The following is a 20,478-nucleotide window of genomic DNA, read 5'->3' on the forward strand; positions in this document are numbered from 1 at the left end:
CTAGAAGGGTGTCACTTACTTGCTGTCTATTTTACTACCTACAGGGGCTTCCCTACCTTGGCTCTACTGTGATATAGTAATGTGCCAGGCAGTGTTATAAGCACTTGATGTATATTAATCCTCATCTTAACTCTGTTTTGACTTTCTCCTTGCCTTCTCTAAATATTTGGCCTTTACTGTTATCAGTCAGTTTGGGTCCAGCAGATAAACGTGAATGTTATTTCAAGCCAGATGAAATTTGAAAGTCAAATCAATCCCAAGGCCACAGTAAAGACTATAAAAGAAGTACAGTCAGTCCTCATTATTGGTGGATTCCGTGTATGTACTCACTAAAATGTATATACATTAATAACTCCACAGCCAGTACTCATGGTGCTTTTGTGGTCATTTGCCAACATGTGCATGCATAGAACAGCAAAAACTTGAGTCACCCAAGGCGCACATTCCCTGTTGTGGTAGAAGAAGGTGGTGCCCTGCCTTCTTGTTTGAGCTGTCATGACATAAACAAGTGTGCTTTCTGTGGCCTATCGAGTACCATGTTTTTTTACATTTTTGTGCTTTTTGTTGGTGATTTATTTCACTGTTTAAAATGTCCCCCAAGCATAGTGCTGAATGCTGGGTAGTGTTCTACGTGCAGAAAGACTGTGATGTGTCTTATGGAAAAAATACGTGTGTTAGATGAGCTTCCTTTAAGAATGAGTTACAGTGCTATTAGCCGTGAGTTCAGTGTTAATGAATCAACAATATCTATTAAATAAGGTGTCTTTTTTTTTTTTTTTTTTTTTTTTGAGATGGAGTCTCGCTCTGTCACCCAGGCTGGAGTGCTGTGGCCGGATCTCAGCTCACTGCAAGCTCCACCTCCCGGGTTCACGCCATTCTCCCACCTCAGCCTCCCGGGTAGCTGGGACTACAGGCGCCCGCCACCACGCCCAGCTAGTTTTTTTTTGTAGTTTTTAGTAGAGACGGGGTTTCACCGTGTTAGCCAGGATGGTCTCGATCTCCTGACCTCATGATCCGCCTGTCTCGGCCTCCCAAAGTGCTGGGATTACAGGCTTGAGCCACCGCGCCCGGCCAAATAAGGTGTCTTTTTAGCAGGAACACACATACAACAAGGTTATGTCTTGATCGGCTGATGAAAATGTTCTGACCAGAGACTTGCAGGCATCCAGCTCCCTATCTCCATGTTTTCCCTAAGAGCCATGGTTCAGTATTCTTGAATTCAGTGTTTATGGCAACTTTATAGAATGTAACTCTCATGAATAATTAGAACACACTATCCCATTATTTCCCCCATGTTACTAAAGAGGAAATTGAGGCACAGAAAAATAAATATAACAACTTGCCTGAGGACACACAGTTTGGATGTAGTGGAACCAGGACTTGCACTCGGGCAGTCCAGCCCAGCGTTAGTGCAGTGTCCCCTCCTCTGGACTGACCAGGAGTCCTGGGTTCTGCCTGCGAGCATGTAACAAGATGTTTACTTCATCTCTATGGAAATTTGTAGGCATCGACTTGTCTTTGCACAGAGTTGGCATTCAATAAATGTTGAATGAATGGATATTTGGGCCTTTACATCATTGCTTGAGCTCAGGAAGATTGTCTAGCCCAGGCTATACCCAGTGCATTCATTCCTGAGTAATTTAATAAGAAAAACTGTCTTCCAAAGATACTGACATGCTTTCCTTAGATTTTCACAGTTAATTATCTCTGATATATGTGTGTATGTGTTTGTGCGCGCGTGCGTGCGCACGTGCATGTTTTCATCCCCATTTCTAAATCCTGGTCTTACGATAAATGTGCCTTGTGTTCCCCCAGCAACTATTTTCCAGCACCATTTTCCTGCAGCCATCGATTCCTTTCAGGATGCTGTGAAGTGCTTATCAGAGTTCGCCTGCAACGCCGCTTTCCCTGACACGAGCATGGAAGCGATTCGGCTCATCCGCTTCTGTGGCAAATACGTCTCTGAGAGGCCTCGGGTTCGTTTTTCCCCACCTTACTCAGATGGGCAGTGAAGGGAAAAGGTCATGAAGCAGAAATTCTTGCTCCTAACAAAGAGCTTTCCAGCTGCTCTTTTAGAAATGTATGTTTGCCCTAAATTAGGTGTTTATTTCAAAATGCTGCCATGGCAGGGAGTTAGGCCTTTTCATTATCTGGTATATGTGAAATTCTGTATTTTATTCATACTGAACCTATGGTATTCTACAAATTGTTTTTGTAGAAGTTAGTTGTATTTTAGCTTTTGTATTTTGGCAAAGCACAAGAAGCTAGACCTTTCTATTTGAAAGAAAACAAACCTCCCTTTTAGGAAATGGCATTATGTCTTTGTAATGTGCCTGAGAAATCATATTTAAAAATCACCTTTTGTTTTCCCCTGAAAATCATGGGTTTTTTTTTTTTTTTTTGATGTGTCTCATCTTTCTGAAGAGGCCTATTTGGTTTAAATGAAAGAGTCCCAAAACATTGAAATAGGGTGAAAACAAGTCCGTCTAAACTATGATGTCCTGTGTAGATCTCTACTTAAGTATCCTTTACAGAAAGAGCTATAAACCTCTAAGGTGATATGTCTCATCCCTTACAACAGCTCACTAAGATGTGATGATAATGGGAGCCAGTGTTGATTGAGCACTTAGTACTTGTTGGGCACCATTCTAGATATTTTCTGTATGTTGATTCATTTAGTCCCCACCTCAGACCTATGAGACGTAATTATATCCCATTGTACAGGAGAGTTAACCAAAGCACAGAGAGAAATTGCGTAACATTAGATAACGAGAGTTGCTAAAGAAATTTCAGTACCACTTCAAGAGTGGTTACAGAGCAGAGGAGTCAAAATCCCAGAAATAGGGCAGAGAGTAGGTCTGTACATGCAGACTGTAGAAAGACTGCCAGGTCCTAGCTGCATGACCTTGAGCAGCTTCCTGAAGCTCTTGATGCCTCACTTAATTCATCTATAACCCAGGACCATTGTTTCTACCTGCCACTTGGAATCCTTGTGAGAATGTTAATCCGTGAAAAGAACTTTTAACAGTGCCTGGCACATAGCAAGCACTCAGTCCAATAGTAGCTGCGGGTGTTATTTTAAGTAATATGTATTACAGTAACATTCCAGAAAGACCTAAGATAATGAATTATCCTGGATATTTTGTCAATACCATTTGACCTTTAGAGCTCTTCTTAGTATAACACCCTCCACCCCCAGGACTCTTGTGATCTGCCCCCTTCAACTTGTTCTAAAACCCGCAGAGGTCCATAGGTTTGTACTGGGAAGCTGCTCATATGCCCTTTGGGACAGATAATGTCTTTGTGCAGTCTGTTCCCACTGTACCCTTGCTGAATGGAGATTTTTGGGAGAGAAAAATGTGTGGGGCCTTAATCGGTGTATAGTTCCCTTTCAGTTCCTTCCTTTCGCATGATTACACCTGAGATGTGATTTTCATCATAGGTGCTACAAGAATACACAAGTGATGACATGAATGTAGCTCCTGGTGACAGAGTCTGGGTCCGAGGCTGGTTCCCCATCTTATTCGAACTCTCCTGCATCATTAATAGATGCAAGTTAGATGTACGAACAAGGTAACCATGTTCCCGTGTGGTGGCCCCTTACATCACTGAAATGAACCTCAGTCACTTGCTTACCTGACCCCACTCTTTTCTCTGTTGTTCTCTTCTCCACCATTCTCTCTTCTGTGCCTGACTTTGTTTCCTCCAGGGGACTCACAGTCATGTTTGAGATCATGAAGAGCTATGGCCACACCTTTGAAAAACACTGGTGGCAAGATCTGTTCAGAATTGTGTTTCGGATTTTTGACAATATGAAACTCCCTGAGCAACAGTCAGAGGTGGGTGAAAACTACAGCACTGCCCTGGGTATAATGGAGAGGAAAGCCTTTCTGGCCTATATTTGCCTCTAGGGGCTGCGTCATCGTCTACCCAGAGTTCTTAAATACTGAGCAACTTAAGGTTTTAAAAATGGAAACACCTTTCTGATATTCTCCTACCAATATCAGCTAGTCCTGAGTGACTCTTCCCCTTGTTCAGAAGAATGAGAGGAAACACATCTCTGTGGTCTGCCGCTTGGCCCTCAGGCATTGCACCTTCCAGTTCAGCAGGGCTCGTGACTGGTCATTGTAGTTGTTTTGTTCATATCAACCTCTGAGCAGTCAGAAAGTGGAATGTCTCTGCTCCCTTAAGGGTTTTTAATGAAGTTGCATTTGGAGATGATGTTGAATATTAGGCCTTTTTATTAAAAGGATGTTTGATTCCTGTAGGTGTTTTTATTTGTCCCTTAGAGGTTCAGGGATAGCGAAAGGGTATTCTAGGCTCAAGATTTTTAGATGGAAAAGTATCTTTTTTATTTCTTTTGGGAACAACATTCCTTCCCTCACCCCAACATAAAAGTGACATATGCTTAATATGGAATATTAGGCAAATACAAAAAAATTATTCCTTTTACCATCCAAAATTAGAATTAATGTTTTTGCAAATTTTTCTCAGTCTTCTGCATGGTTTAAATATGGTTCAGAGGCCAGACACAGTGACTCATGCCTATAATCCCAGCATTTTGGGAAGGTGAGGTGGGAGGATTACTTGAGGCCAGGAGTTTGAGACCAACTTAGGCAACATAGTGAGACCCAGTCTCTTAAATAAATAAATACGGTTGAGGTCATAGTGTAGATGGAGTTTTCTAATCTTTTTAAATTTAAATATGTTTTTCCTCATTATAAAACCATTAGAACTACAGAACACAGACAAAAAGAAAGAAAAATGTAAACACCCACAGTTGCAGTTTTTCATAGGCAGCAACTGTTAAGACTTTCATCTGTGTGTCCACCCACACATGTATTTTGTGATCCACCTTTTTTTCTTCTATGAAAATAGAATTCCAACACACATATGTAAACTACTTCTTAAACTTAATACATGAGTATTTTTCCATAGCCATAACTTTTCTTCTAGAATGGTTTGTTTGTTTGTTTGTTTATTTGTTCCTTTGTTTTGTTTCATTTTTTTGAGGCAGAGTCTTGCTCTGTTGCCCAGGCTGGAGCACAGTGGTGCAATCTCAGCTTACTGCAACCTCCGTCTCCTAAGTTAAGCAATTCTCCTGCCTCAGCCTTCCAAGTAGCTGGGACTACAGGCTCATGCCACCATACCCAGCTAATTTTTGTAATTTAAGTAGAGACAGGATTTCACCATGTTGGCCAGGTTGGTCTCAAACTCCTGACCTCAAGTGATCCACCCGCCTCAGCCTCCAAAGTGCAGGGATTACAAGTGTGAGCCACCACACCCAGCCATTCTTCTACAATGTTGTTTTAATAATGGCTACAAAAGAGTCTTAGCTGTGGCTATTCCACAGCTCATGAACATTTAGGCTGCTTCCAGTTTTTCTGGACAGCACTGAAATGAACATTTTTTGCAGCCACACTTGTACTTGTGTTTCCTCTTTAAAGACAAGTGGCCAGGTTTGGGGCCTGCATATTACTAAGCCTTTTGATACGTACCACTAAGCTGACCTGCAAATATCTCTGTAGCCATTTATACTTCTGTCAGCAATGCAGGAGAGTTCCTGTTTCTCCATATTCATTCCAGGTCTTCTCATTTTAATTTGTTTTAGTCATTGCTAATTTGATAAGCCAAATGTATCACATTGAAAAAGTGTTTCAAACTGCTAGTGAGGTGGCATATTTGCTCTCATAGGATTGATCATTCTTAAGAGTTGCCTTTTATGAATTCTTCTTTTGTGAATTACTCTTAGCTCATCTAGTAGGTTATTCATCTTTCACCTATTGATTTATGCATTTTTAAATATATAAGTAATGTAGCATATGCTTACATGAGTTGCAGATGATTTGCCCACTTTATTATTTTTATTTCCTTTTCATTTTGGAAAATTTAGCTTCTAAGTAACCAAATCTATCCATTTTTTTTTTCACTTCTGGCTTCCACTTTTGGCATCATTACCATAATTTTATAAATATCCCTGTGTATATCCTCTGTGCATATGATTGTGTTAACATTTTTAAGATGTCTTATTGATACATATCACCAAATTGCTTTCTACAACAGTTTTCCCAGGAGTACAAGAGTGCCCATCTCACTGCAGGGAGAATAGCTTTTAAGTGTTATCTTTTTGTTTTCCCAGAAATCTGAGTGGATGACAACAACCTGCAATCACGCACTTTATGCTATTTGTGATGTTTTTACCCAGTTTTATGAAGCTTTGAATGAAGTTCTTCTTTCTGATGTTTTTGCACAATTGCAGTGGTGCGTAAAACAAGGTACTCTTTAAGCCTCTAGGCATCATTTTTCTTACATAGTCCTTAACGAGAGGTTAGTTTTTTCAGTATTTAAAAGAATGGATGTAGTGCCAAGGAGTACAATGTATAATTTAGTTGGTGAAATGTGTGTGTTTTAATTACAATATAAAAACAGTCCCCCCTAAGTCAGTTCATAAAGCATTTCTTAAAAGATGGGATATAGTTATTTTTGCATTCTACAAGATGTACCTTCATGTATTATACTGTTCTTTTTGCTTTTGTATGTTTGAAATTTTCTCCAGTAAAATGTTTTTAAAATGTACTGTTTCAGTCAAGATCAACAGCTTCATCAAGAGACATTTTTCTTTTTTTTTTTTGAGACGGAGTCTTGCTCTGTCGCCCGGGCTGGAGTGCAGTGGCTAGATCTCAGCTCACTGCAAGCTCCGCCTCGCGGGTTTACGCCATTCTCCTGCCTCAGCCTCCTGAGTAGCTGGGACTACAGGCACCAGCCACCTCGCCCGGCTAGCTTTTTGTATTTTTTAGTAGAGACGGGATTTCACCGTGTTAGCCAGGATAGTCTCGAACTCCTGACCTCGTGATCCGCCCGTCTCGGCCTCCCAAAGTGCTGGGATTACAGGCTTGAGCCACCGTGCCCAGCCAAGAGACATTTTTCATTTGAGTAGTTGTGTGTTTATTTTAGAGTTTGTCAGGAAGAATACCCAGCTGGCACATTAGACCTGGATTCCATAGGTAATTTTGGCTTAGGGCAAGGCTAAATTTAGTTACACTTTTGAAAAAGTGACTTAATTTTAAAATAAATGACAAAGTATTTGATATTGTTCAAATGGCAAAAATTGGAAATACAGTGTATGAGTGACTAAATTTTTGAAAACCTGGTCTAGTATTTTCTCTCTTCTATTATCATTTTTCATACATGAGCCACTTAAAGTAGCAAAATGTTGACCTTCTTTCTTTAGCAATAAAACTATGATAAACAATTTTATCTCTTCAAAAAATTTTTAATGAAAAATTTAATACTGTCTGTAGCATGGCTTCATTAATTAAAAGCCTAGAAACTCACCAGTTGCTGTCTCCAACTCACAATATACAGTATTTGAGACCTGGTTGGCATCAAAATAGCAGTAGAAGTTTAATGATAGATACTGCTTTATTTTACAGATAACGAGCAGTTGGCGCGATCAGGTACAAATTGCTTAGAAAACTTAGTAATATCCAATGGAGAGAAATTCAGTCCTGAAGTCTGGGATGAAACCTGCAACTGTATGTTGGATATTTTCAAAACAACCATCCCACATGTGTAAGTGTTCATGCAGTTGTTCCCGTTTATCTCCGTGTGCATTGGATGTCTTAAAGCTCCTGATTGCCTTTCACATTGATTATTTTTTTTCTCTTTCTTTTTCTTAAGTTTGCTGACATGGAGACCTGTAGGAATGGAGGAAGATTCATCAGAAAAGCATTTGGTAGGATTTGGGATTCTTCTTTAGTTGTCTTTTCTTTGTTCTATCTTAGTAAAAGATCAGTAAGCCTGTATAGTTTGTACTTTTTTTAATGGGAAGTGAGTAAAAAAGTTATAAGATCTAAAAATAATATATATTCATAATATATTTTTTAGAAAATCCAGAAAAGCATTAAGCAAGTAAGTAATCTCGCCAAGTAAAAAGCAGTTTACATTTCTAGCTGCCGCTTTGTGTGACTGTGCCTGCCTAGGAAAGCCAGCCACATTTGAAATGAGGGATCATTTAGCATATACCAACATGTAAGTGTTTTTCCATATTTTAAACTATTCTTTGAGAGCAGCCTTTTCCGTGGCTGCATAGTATTATAATTTCTTTACTTCTCCCTTACCAGACTCTCAGGTTAGTTCTAGGATTTCAACATTGTAAACAGTGCTTTGGTGTAACTGTGCTTGTTTGTTGCCCTCCTAAGTTAATAGTGCTTTCCTCTTCACCAAAGAAGTGGTAGTTCTTACTTTTTGTGTGAGTCCACATAAAGAAGTTCTAATTCAAATCTCACTTTTAAATACTTTGGTTTACAGAGAGGAGTTGTATTATTAACTTTTATTCCTAAATGACTCTAAGACCATTAGATTTTTTTTTTTTTTTTTTTTTTTTTTGAGACGGAGTCTCGCTCTGTAGCCCAGGCTGGAGTGCAGTGGCCGGATCTCAGCTCATTGCAACCTCTGCCTCCCGGGTTTACGCCATTCTCCTGCCTCAGCCTCCGGAGTAGCTGGGACTACAGGCGCCCGCCACCTCGCCCGGCTAGATTTTTGTATTTTTTTAGTAGAGACGGGGTTTCACCGTGTTAGCCAGGATGGTCTCGATCTCCTGACCTCGTGATCCGCCCGTCTCGGCCTCCCAAAGTGCTGGGATTACAGGCTTGAGCCACCGCGCCCGGCCGACCATTAGATTTTAAAAAGCATTTGGGATACAGCAACTGTCTTCTGCTGTTAAGTTTTTTATTTTTTTATTTTATTTTATTTTTGTCGAGATGTCTCTCTGTCCCCAGGCTGGAGTGCAGCAGCCCAATCTCAGCTCACTGCAACCTCTGTCTCCTGGGTTCAAGTGATTCTCATGCCTCAGCCTCCTGCCAAGTAGCTGGGATTCCAGGTGCCCGCCACCATGCCCAGCTAATTTTTGTATTTTTAGCAGAGATGGGGTTTCGCCATGTTGACCAGGCTGGTCTTGAACTCCTGACCTCAGGTGATCCACCTGCCTCGACCTCCCAAAGTGCTGGGATTACAGGCATGAGCCACCGTGCCTGGCCTGCTGTCAACTTTTTAAAAAACTAGTTACTGCACTAGTAATTTATCTTTGAACTTGATCGCATAAAAAATTTGTCACTCTTATTGTTAAATCCTAATATGTAGAGAAATGTCCTCTGGGTTGGAATAGGAAAATACGAAATTTTAATGGGAGGAGAAGTAATTTAAATTCTTAATCTCTCCATTGCAGCCTGTGAGGCATGCTACATTAAGCATGTGGTATAATTTTATTTTGAGCTAAGCAAGGCACTTAAATACAGGCTGGACCAGCTGTATTAAAACAGGCACATCTCTGCCCAAATTATGATGAAGAAAAGTGAGCATTGTTTTTCCCTCTGGTTTACGTTTAGGATGTGGATCTGGACCGCCAGTCTTTAAGCAGCATAGATAAAAATCCCTCTGAGAGAGGCCAGAGCCAGCTCTCTAACCCAACAGATGACAGCTGGAAGGGTAGACCATACGCAAGTAAGGCCACTTTTTAATTTGTTTTAAATAAATAACATGTTTATGTGATTCATATATTCAGAAGACACAAAAGGGTAAAAACATCAAAAGCCACCTTCTGCCCTATGCCTCAGTCTGCCAGTTCTCTGCAGCAGCCAAGGTTACCTGTTTCTCTGTACCTTTCCAGAGTCATTTTATCCATATGCAGGCAAGTACATACACATATACATTCACATACTTACATACATAGTACATATGAATTTTCTCCTTTTACAAATTATGGTATACTATGCCTTATTCTTTTTTCAGTTAATATATTTTAGAGATCATTCAAAATCAATACATAAGGAGCTTTCACATTCTTTTACACTGTTGTCTATTATTCCAGTTTGTAGACATGCTTTTATTGCTTGAGTTGCTCTTAACTGACATTTATATTATTTCTAATCTTTTGCTGTTAGGAGCGATACTGCATTGAATAACCCAATACGTATGTCATTTGTGAATTTATGTAATAAATTCCTAAAAATGTACTGGAGTCAGTGGATAAGTGAATTTGCCATTTTTAAATATTTCCACATTGCTATCTATTAAATTTGTAGCTGTTTACATGATCTTTTTAGATGAAATACAACTTTGGACTAATTTTAACTTGGAATTTTCAAATTACGAGTCAAATTGAATAGTTTTTCATACGTTAAAGCACCACTTCTGTTTTCTTCTCTATGAACTCCATAATCGTTGCTCATTTTCTGTTGATTGTTGGCCCCTTTTGTATTGGTTTGGAGGAGCTCTTATGTACTAGAAACCCTTTTTCTGATATAAGTTTCAAATTATTTTTGCCAAATTGTCTCTTAATGTTGCTTATGGTGTGTTCTACTATGATTTAAAAAAATTAGTTTCAACAGCTGTGAGTACCAGGCACTGTACTGTGTGTTTCATGCGCGTTGTTTTATGTAATCCTCATACTAGCCTTTGAAGAGGTACTGTCTTATATTTGAGGCAGCTGGGGCTTAGACAGATGAGAGAACTGGACAACATGTAGTAGAGTGGGGATTCAGACACATTTTGGCAGCCTGAGGAATGGGAACTTGTGAAGGTTGTTCTGGTCCTTTGAAAGTTGTGTACCCATGGGCCGGGCGCGGTGGCTCAAGCCTGTAATCCCAGCACTTTGGGAGGCCGAGACGGGCGGATCACGAGGTCAGGAGATCGAGACCATCCTGGCTAACACGGTGAAACCCTGTCTCTACTAAAAAAAAAATACAAAAAACTAGCCGGGCGAGGTGGCGGGCGCCTGTAGTCCCAGCTACTCCGGAGGCTGAGGCAGGAGAATGGCGTAAACCCGGGAGGCGGAGCTTGCAGTGAGCTGAGATCCGGCCACTGCACTCCAGCCTGGGCGAAAGAGCTAGACTCCGTCTCAAAAAAAAAAAAAACAAAAACAAACAAAAAAAAAAGAAAGTTGTGTGCCCCATTGTTTGCCTTTATAGCAGTCCCACCCTGTCCTCAACATGCTAGGCTGCAGCTGTTAACATTGAAGCTAACTTCTGAAGCAGCACATTTGACCAAAACAGTGTGCGGTCGTCATTTTCTTTAGAAGGAATAAAAGTAGTCACCCTTGAAATTCATCAAAGAGGTACCATGTTGGGACTGGCATGCTCTCTTTCACTAACTGCTGCAGCCAGCTTCTCTCCAATGCCCAGTGATAGAATGATATATTTTCCTTTTTTTCTTTTTTCTTTTTTGGAGACAGGGTCATACTCTATCTCCCAAGCTGGAATACACTGGTGCAATCATAGCTCATTGCAGCCTTGAACTCCTGGGCTCAAGCAATCCTCCTGCCTCAGTCTCCTGAGTAGCTGGGACTATAGGCGTGTGCCACCACACCCGGCTAATTATTTTATTTTTTTAGAGATGGAGTCTCACTTTGTTGCCCAGGCTGGTCTTGAATTCTTGGACTCAAGCCATCCTCCTGCCTTGGCCTCCCAAAGTGTGGGGATTACATGCATGAGCCACCATGCCCAGCCTCTTTTTCTTCACGAGCTCCAGATAAAGTACTTTCTGTGTGGAGGCCAAGTGTACATTTCTTTCAATAAAAGAAGCACTCAGTGCAGCGAGGGTCTACACTCTGAGAAGTACCTAGGACTCAAGCCACCTCCCATTCCCCCAGGGAACAGTGCCTTTACTGCTCCCAGTCTCCCAGTTCAGCCATAAGCTCAGGCAGACAAAATATTTGCACTATTATTATCATTTACTTCTTTTTATTTTTGGTCCAAAATGCTTTAATTGACTTGGCATAAGTTGAATGTACATCTGCTGGAACTCCACTGTATTTTAAAAATAAATAAATAAAACATTCAACATGGAGAATTGTTACATGTTGGGCTGGGCGCGGTGGCTCACACCTGTAATCCCAGCACTCTGGGATGCCAAGGCGTCTGGATAACCTGAGGTCGGGAGTTGGAGACCAGCTTGACCAACATGGAGAAACCCCGTCTCTACTAAAAATACAAAATTAGCCGAGCGTGATGGCGCACGCCTGTAATCCCAGCTACTCGGGAGGCTGAGGCAGGAGAATTGCTTCAAACCAGGAGACGGAGGTTGCGGTGAGCCGAGGTCGTGCCATTGCACTCCAGCCTGGGCAACAAGAGCGGAACTCTGTCTCAAAAAAAAAAAAAAAAAAGAATTGTTACGTGTTTTTATAATTTCACAACTGGCCAGGTACATTGGCTCACACCTATAATCCCAGCACTTTGGGAGACCAAGACCAATGGATTGCTTGAGCCCAGGATTTCGAGACCAGCCTGGGCAACATGGCGAGACGCCATCTCTGTGACAAAAAAAAAAAAAAATTTTTTTAATGAACGGAATGAAAAAATAATTTCATAGCCACTTTTAAAAACTTGAAGATGACTCAATCTCCTTGTTTTCTATCATTGAAATATTTAATGTTTTCAACATTCCGATTTTATAACAATAAGTTGGGAAAGGAAATCTCTGCTGTTCCTGTAGTCAAACCAGTGAACACTTATGATGTATTTGACATGGGCAACCCTTGGGCCCTCAGGGATTGAGAACACAAAGAGAATGTAGTTAGTCTACTCAGTAAGCAGAAATCACACTGCTAATTTGAACAGGGAAAATTCAATATAAAGAATTGTTGGGGCTGGGCGTGGTGGCTCACACCTGCAATCCTAACACTTTGGGAGGCTGAGGCAGGCAGATCATGAGGTCAGGAGTTCAAGACCAGCCTGGCCAACATAGTGAAACCCCATCTCTACTAAAAGTACAAAAAAAGTTAGCCAGGTGTGGGCCGGGCGCGGTGGCTCACGCCTGTAATCCTAGCACTTTGGGAGGCTGAGGTGGGTGGATCACGAGGTCGTGAGATCCAGACCATCCTGGCTAAGACGGTGAAACCCCGTCTCTACTAAAAATACAAAAAAATTAGCCGGGTGTGGTGGTGGGTGCCTGTAGTCCCAACTACTCGGGAGGCTGAGGCAGGAGAATGGTGTGAACCCGGCAGGCGGAGTGTGCAGTGAGCTGAGATTGCGTCACTGCACTCCAGCCTGGGCGACAAAGTGAGACTCCCTCTCAAAAGAAAAAAAGAAAAATTAGCCGGGTGTTGTGGCGGGCGCCTGTAGTCCCGGCTACTTGGGAGGCTGAGGCAGGAGAATCACTTGAACCTGGAGGAGCCAAGATCGTGCCACTGCACTCCAGCCTGGGCAACACAGTGAGACTCTGTCTCAAAAAAAAAGAAAAAAAAAAAAAGAATTGTTGGCCGGGCACAGGGGCTCATGCCTATAATCCCAGCACTTTGGGAGGCTGAGGCGGGCAGATTACCTGAAGTCAGGAGTTTGAGACCAGCCTGGCTAAGATGGCGAAACCCCTTCTCTACTAAAATTACAAAAAACTAGCTGACACAATGGCACGCATCTGTAATCCCAGCTACTAGCTACTCAGGAGGCTGAGGCAGGAGAATCGCTTGAACACAGGAGGCAGAGGTTGCAGTGAGCCGAGATCATGCTACTGCATTCCAGCCTGGGTGACAGAGCGAGACTCCGTCTCAAAAAAAAAAAAGAGTTGATAACTACTCAAAAGTTGTTAACCACTAAAAGGAATAAAAGACCACTCTTACTCTTGAGGGATACAGAAGTAGAAAATGCAGAAAGTAGCCGGGCGCGGTGGCTCAAGCCTGTAATCCCAGCACTTTGGGTGGCTGAGATGGGCGGATCACGAGGTCAGGAGATCGAGACCATCCTGGCTAACACGGTGAAACTCCATCTCTACTAAAAATACAAAAAACTAGCCGGGCGAGGTGGCGGACGCCTCTAGTCCCAGCTACTCGGGAGGCTGAGGCAGAAGAATGGCGTAAACCTGGGAGGCGGAGGCAGAAGAATGGCGTAAACCTGGGAGGCGGAGCTTGCAGTGAGCTGAGATCTGGCCACTGCACTCCAGCCCGGACGACAGAGCAAGACTCTGTCTCAACAAAAAAAAAAAAAAAAAAAAAAGAAAATGCAGAAAGCAGCAAAACTAGCACTTTGGAAGGCCGAGGCAGGCAGACCACTTGATGTTGTGGCGCAGGAGTTCAAGACCAGCCTGGGCAACATGAGGAAATCCCATCTGTATTTAAAAGGCTTCTGGCCTCTTCAGAGAGGCTGGCTATTGCAGGAACCTGAAACCTCCTATGGTTAGGGCATAGTCCAGTGGTGGTCTTTAGGAGTAGCCCACTGGGTAGCAGAGAAACTTGCTGGAGGACACAGAACCTGCATAGCTCACTTTCTTCAGGTCTTTGCTCATCACATTTTCTTTCTTTTTTTTTTTTTTTTGAGACAGAGTCTCGCTCTATCGCCCAGGCTGGAGTGCAGTAGTGAGATCTCGGCTCGCTGCAAGCTCCGCCTCCTGGGTTCACACCATTCTCCTGCCTCAGCCTCTCAAGTGGCTAGGACTATAGGCAGCTGCCACCACGCGTGGCTAATTTTTTTGTATTTTTAGTAAAGACGGGGTTTCATCATGTTATCCAGGATGGTCTCGATCTCCTGACCTTGTGATCTGCCTGCCTCAGCCTCCCAAAGTGCTGAGATTACAGGTGTGAGCAACCACACCCAGCCTCAGATATCACATTTTCATAGAGATTTTCCTGACTAGTTTGCTTAAACTTGTAATCCTACCCTGACACTTTATATCCCTGTCTCTACCTATCATCAATATTTGACATACAATATCTTATCCTTAAAATATTTCATTTATTGTCTGTCAACACCATGGGAGCAGAGATTGTTTTTGTCCAGTTTATTCATTGCTGTGCCACAACATTAAGAATTGTGCCTTAACTGGGTGCACTGGCTCATGCTGTAATCCCAGCACTTCGGGAGGCTGAAGTGGGAGGATCACTTGAAGCCAGGAGTTCAAGACCAGCCTGGACAACATAGACCCCATGTCTTAAAAAAATAAATCACTCCTTGTACATAGTAGGAGCTCAGTGGATATTTCTTCAGTATTGGCTGAATCATTATTAGGGTTAATCTTTATCATCTAACATAGATCAGAAACTGTTTGCCAGCCTCCTCATCAAGTGTGTGGTGCAGTTGGAATTGATACAGACCATTGACAACATTGTGTTCTACCCTGCAACGAGCAAAAAGGAGGATGCAGAGCACATGGTTGCGGCCCAGGTAAGAACAGGAGGCCTTGGGAAGAGCATCCCTGTCCATAGGGAGGCTGCTTTGATGTAGTGGTGTGCGGGAGCCAGCTCATACTGGCTTTCCAGAGCCCGTTATGCTCGTATCTTTCCAACCTCACAGTCAGTGATGGCATGTTGATGCTTAAAATTGGCCTTAATGGGAGTTATTTACATCAGAAAAAAACAGCAAAGACTAAACATCAGGGCTTCATTTTTTTTATGTATATACCCCATACCCCAGAGAGTGGGTCTATCAACATACCACTGCTCAGATGCCACCTCACTAGTGTTAGTTATCACAGGAACTAGTCCCCATAATTGATAATAGAGTTTAATCACAAATAAGTGAGAAGGAAAAATATATATAAAGATCCCAGTTTTTCCTTCAAAAATTTCATTTTTTGTTTTGTATATGCAACTTTCTACATATGAGATTCTTCTTTTGTTGTTGTTGTTGTTGTTTTGTTTTTTTGGTGAGACAAAGTCTCACTCTGTCACCCAGGCTGGAGTGCAGTGGTGCAATCACAGGTCACTGGGGCTTCAACCTCCCAGGCTCAGGTGATTCTGCCATCTCAGCCTCTTAAGTAGCTGGGACTACAGGCACATGCTGCCATGCCTAGTTAATTTTTTACATTTTTTTTTGTAGAGATGGGGTTTTGCCATGTTGTCCAGCCTGGTCTCAAACTCTTGGACTCAAGCGATCTGCCCACCTCAGCCTCCCAAAGTGTTGGGATTGCAGGCATGCACCACCATGCCCAGCCTACATATCAGATTCTTGAAAACATAGAGAATTGAGTGTCCAAAAGTTGGACAGTAATCCTACACCATGGGTAACAAATGTCAGTGCTTCAGGGGCTAGCAGATCCTGTGAGAGTGAGTGAGTGAGTAAGCGAGTGAGGCAGGCTGGGTAGGGACTGCGGTAAACCAGAAATCTCTAGCCCAGTCAAAGCCCCTGCCACCTCTCAGCTGTAGCGCCCAGTTAGCATCCAAGTGGGTTAAGTTGTGACAGTTTCTAGTGTTTCAAGAGTAGCCAAAATCAAGATTTTTTTTCATAGAGGAAGTCATGTTTTAAATAGTAGCAAAAAATAATGTAAATTTTATTACTGCTGGAAATAAACAGCAGTGAGTATCCTTTTTGATTTTTAAATTTCAGTCACCTTGTTCAATAAAGTTTCCTAGCATTTCATACATGTTTCAAAAATGCATTCCTGGGCCGGGCACGGTGGCTCACACCTGTAATCCCACCACTTTGGGAGGCCGATGCAGGCAGATCACAAGATTGAGTTTGAGATCAGTCTGACCAACATGGTGAAACCCCATCTCTACTAAAAATACAAAAATTAGCCGGGCGTGGTGGCGGGCACCTGTAATCCCAGCTACGCAGGAGGCTGAAGCAGGAGAATCACTTGAACCCAGGAGGCAGAGGTTGCAGTGAGCCAAGATTGAGCCACTGCACTCCAGCCTGGGTGGCAGAGAGAGACTGTCTCAAAAAAAGCATTCCTGTAATGAAATAATTGGAGACACACACACTCCTGTTTATGCAATGGAGGCAGCACTGGTGAAACTGAAACTCTGGCCAGCCAAGCCTGGTATCATGGAACAGCTCAGTGTGTTCCTTCACCAGCCCGTGAGCAGTCTAAATGGAAATGTTTCAGGGTGTTGGGGAATAAAGTGTGTCTTATAGAGAGGATGACTTTGGGAGAGGATGACTGCCATTGTCTGCAATCACAATGCCAGAGCATTCCATCTTCTTCACTAGCTCTTCTATCCTCTGTCCTGTCCTCTAGCAAGACACGCTGGATGCAGATATCCACATAGAGACGGAGGATCAGGGCATGTATAAGTACATGTCTTCCCAGCACCTCTTCAAGCTGTTGGACTGTTTGCAGGAATCCCATTCATTCTCAAAGGCCTTCAACTCCAATTATGAGCAGCGGACTGTCCTGTGGCGAGCAGGTAAGGCCATACAGCAGATAAAATAGATGGCCACACTGGTCACCATCCTACAACATTATAGTGTTTGGAAAATGTGCAAAATTTTAAACATAGCTATAATAACTTAACAGATATTTTCATGCTTGAGGGGGAGAGAAGGGAAATATTGGATAGGTTTCATCCCAGTACATGGTAGATTCTCAGTATGTATTTGATGAAAAGACAAATTGAGGCCGGGTGCGGTGGTTCACGCCTGTAATACCAACACTTTGGGAGGCTGAGGCAGGCAGATCACTTGAGGCCAGGAGTTCGAGACCAGCCTGGCCAACATGGTGAAACCCCATCTCTACTAAAAATATAAAAATTAGCCAGGCGTGGTGGTGCATACCCATAATCCCAGCTACTTGGGAGGCTGAGGCAGGAGAATCGCTTGTACCCGGGAGGCAGAGGTTGCAGTGAGCCAATATTACGCCACTGCGCTCCAGCATGGGCAACAGAGCAAGAGTCCATCTCAAAAAAAAAAAAAAGACAAATTGAAAGTTGGAGAATTGAATTGATTTAACAAGTCAAGAAATTTTATGACTGGGTGTGGTGGCTCACGCCTGTAATCCCAGCACTCTGGGAGGCTGAGGCAGGCGGATCACTTGAGCCCAGGAGTTCAAGACCAACCTGGGCAACATAGCAAAACCCCATCTCTACCCAAAAAAACTATATGAAAATTAGCTGGGCATTGTGGCACACACCATACTCAGGAGGCTGAGGTGGGAGGATCACTTGAGCCTAGGAGATGGAGGTTGCAGTGAGCCAAGATTGCACACTGCACTGCAGCCTGGGCAGCAGGGGGAGACCCTGTCTCAAAAAAAAAAAAAAATTTACATTAAATTAAAAGTTAAATATGACATAAAAAATGTGGCAGTCTAAGAAAAACAGAAACCATTCATCAGTTTTCCAAGCCTTTTAGGGGTTTATTCACTTTCCTACCTCCAAAAGTAAATACATAAACCCTGGAGGTAAATAATATTTTTTTCCAGGATGTTGGTGGGAAAAACGTTCATTATTTTGAACATTGCATACAAGTGATACTTTATATAATTTTTGTATTGTTACCATTACTTCTTGTTGTTGTTGTTGTTGTTGTTGTTGTTGTTGTTGTTGAGACAGAGTCTTACTCTGTTGCTCAGGCTGGAGTGCAGTGGTGCGATCTCGGCTCACTGCAGTCTGTACCTCCCAGGTTCAAGCAGTTCTTATGCCCCAGCCTTCCAAGTAGTTGGGTTTACAGGCAGGTGCCACCATGCCCGGCTAATTTTTATATTTTTAGTAGAAACAGGGTTTCAGGGTCAGGCGCGGTGGCTCCAGCCTGTAATCCCAGCACTTTGGGAGGCCGAGACAGGCGGATCACGAGGTCAGGAGATCGAGACCATCCTGGCTAACACGGTGAAACGCCGTCTCTACTAAAAACTACAAAAAACTAGCCAGGCGAGGTGGCGGCACCTGTAGTCCCAGCTACTCCGGAGGCTGAGGCAGGAGAATGGCGTGAACCCAGGAGGTGGAGCTTGCAGTGAGCTGAGATCCGGCCATAGCACTCCAGCCTGGGTGACAGAGCGAGACTCCGTCTCAAAAAAAAAAAAAAGAAAAAAAGAAAAAGAAACAGGGTTTCAGCATGTTGGGCTGGCTGGTCTTGAACTCCTGACCTCAAGTAATCCACCCATCTCAGCCTCCCAGAGTTCTATGATTACAGGCATGAGCTACTGCACCTGGCCTTGTTACCATTACTTTTTGTCCCCAAATATTTATTTTAACCCACAGTTAAAGAATGTCATTTTTCTCTACAGCCTTAAAATATCCAGCTGTTTTATGTCTTTGCCTATAATAAGGTTTTGCTGATGAGAGTGGTTTGCACATCTCTAAAGATGTATATGTATTTACTGATGTATATGTATTTGCTGATTGGTACTACTTTGTTTTTAAGAATGTGTTTTTATTTTTTTGTTTATTTATTTATATTTTTTGGGGGGGAGACGGAGTCTCACTCTGTCACCAGGCTGGAGTGCAGTGGCGCGATCTTGGCTCACGCAACCTATGCCTTCTGGATTTAAGCAGTTCTCCTGCCCCAACCTCCTGAGTAGCTGGAACTACAGGCACGCGCCACCACGCCCAACTAATTTTTGTATTTTTAGTAGAGATGGGGTTTCACCATGTTGGCCAAGATGGTCTCTCTCTCTTGACCTCGTGATCCACCCGCCTCGGCCTCCCAAGGTGCTAGGATTACAGGCGTGAGCCGCCGTGCCCAGCCTAGAATTCTTAAGAGCTGTTACATTTGAGAAGCCAAAACTAATGGCTTCACCAGCCAATAAGCAAAGTCTAAATGAAGAGCAGGCCAGGCAAGGTGGTTCATACCTATAATCCCAGCACTTTGGAAGGCTGAGGTGGGTGGATCACTTGAGGTCAGGGGTTCGAGACAACATGGCGAAACCTCGTCTCTACAAAAAATACAAAAATTAGTGAGGCGTGGTGGCATGCACTTGTAGTCCCAGCTAGGCAGGAGGCTGAGGCGGGAGGGTAACTTGAGCCTGGGAGGTTGAGGTTGCAGTGAGCCTAGATTGTGTGCTGCACTCCAGCCTGGATGACAGAGTGAGACTCTGTCTCAAAATAAAATAAAATAAAATACCAATAAATAAATGGAGAACAGTACAAGGCATTGAAAAATGAAGTTCTTATACAGAGGATGACTTTTGGGGAGTCGTAACTGCCTTCATCTGGTATCACAATCAATCTGTATTAAGAATATATATAAAATGTTTCAGGCCAGGCTTAGTGGCTCATTTCTGTAATCCCATCCCTTTGGAAAGCTAAGACAGGAAGATTGCTTGAGTCCAGGAATTTGAAACTAGCCAGGGCCACATAGTAAAACCCTGTCTGTACAAACAAACTCTAAAAAATTGGCTGGGCGTGGTGGCTCACATAATCCCAGCACTTTGGGAGGCCGAGGCAGGCAGATCATCTGAGGTCAGGAATTCGAGACCAGCCTGACCAACATGGAGAAACCCTGTCTCTACTAAAAATACAAAAATTAGGCCGGGCGCGGTGGCTCAAGCCTGTAATCCCAGCACTTTGGGAGGCCGAGACGGGCGGATCACGAGGTCAGGAGATCGAGACCCTCCTGGCTAACACGGTGAAACCCCGTCTCTACTAAAAAAAAAATACAAAAAAAAAAAAAAAAAAACTAGCCGGGCAACGTGGCGGGCGCCTGTAGCCCCAGCTACTCGGGAGGCTGAGGCAGGAGAATGGTTTAAACCCGGGAGGCGGAGCTTGCAGTGAGCTGAGATCCGGCCACTGCACTCCAGCCTGGGCGACAGAGCGAGACTCCGTCTCAAAAAAAAAAAAAA

General features: G+C 43.0%; 1 protein-coding gene across 3 annotated transcripts in view; it reads left to right on the top strand.

Moving 5' to 3' along the window:
- The window catches only part of ARFGEF2 (ADP ribosylation factor guanine nucleotide exchange factor 2), a 114,720-nt gene that overhangs the window by 85,632 nt on the left and 8,610 nt on the right, over window positions 1-20,478 (top strand). For 2 of the 3 annotated variants that reach the window (XM_033186676.1, XM_033186677.1), the window contains exons 28-37: window positions 1,816-1,976; window positions 3,443-3,573; window positions 3,710-3,839; window positions 6,140-6,275; window positions 7,434-7,572; window positions 7,681-7,735; window positions 7,888-7,911; window positions 9,387-9,501; window positions 15,019-15,149; window positions 16,945-17,113. In XM_033186676.1, coding sequence (XP_033042567.1) covers window positions 1,816-1,976; window positions 3,443-3,573; window positions 3,710-3,839; window positions 6,140-6,275; window positions 7,434-7,572; window positions 7,681-7,735; window positions 7,888-7,911; window positions 9,387-9,501; window positions 15,019-15,149; window positions 16,945-17,113 — 1,191 coding nt within the window. The remainder of the gene's footprint in view (window positions 1-1,815; window positions 1,977-3,442; window positions 3,574-3,709; window positions 3,840-6,139; window positions 6,276-7,433; window positions 7,573-7,680; window positions 7,736-7,887; window positions 7,912-9,386; window positions 9,502-15,018; window positions 15,150-16,944; window positions 17,114-20,478) is intronic. The other variant, XM_033186678.1, reaches the window with a different exon arrangement.

This window comes from Trachypithecus francoisi, unplaced genomic scaffold (genome assembly GCF_009764315.1).
Source record: "Trachypithecus francoisi isolate TF-2019V2 unplaced genomic scaffold, Tfra_2.0 Lachesis_group21, whole genome shotgun sequence".
NCBI classification, from domain to species: domain Eukaryota; kingdom Metazoa; phylum Chordata; class Mammalia; order Primates; family Cercopithecidae; genus Trachypithecus; species Trachypithecus francoisi.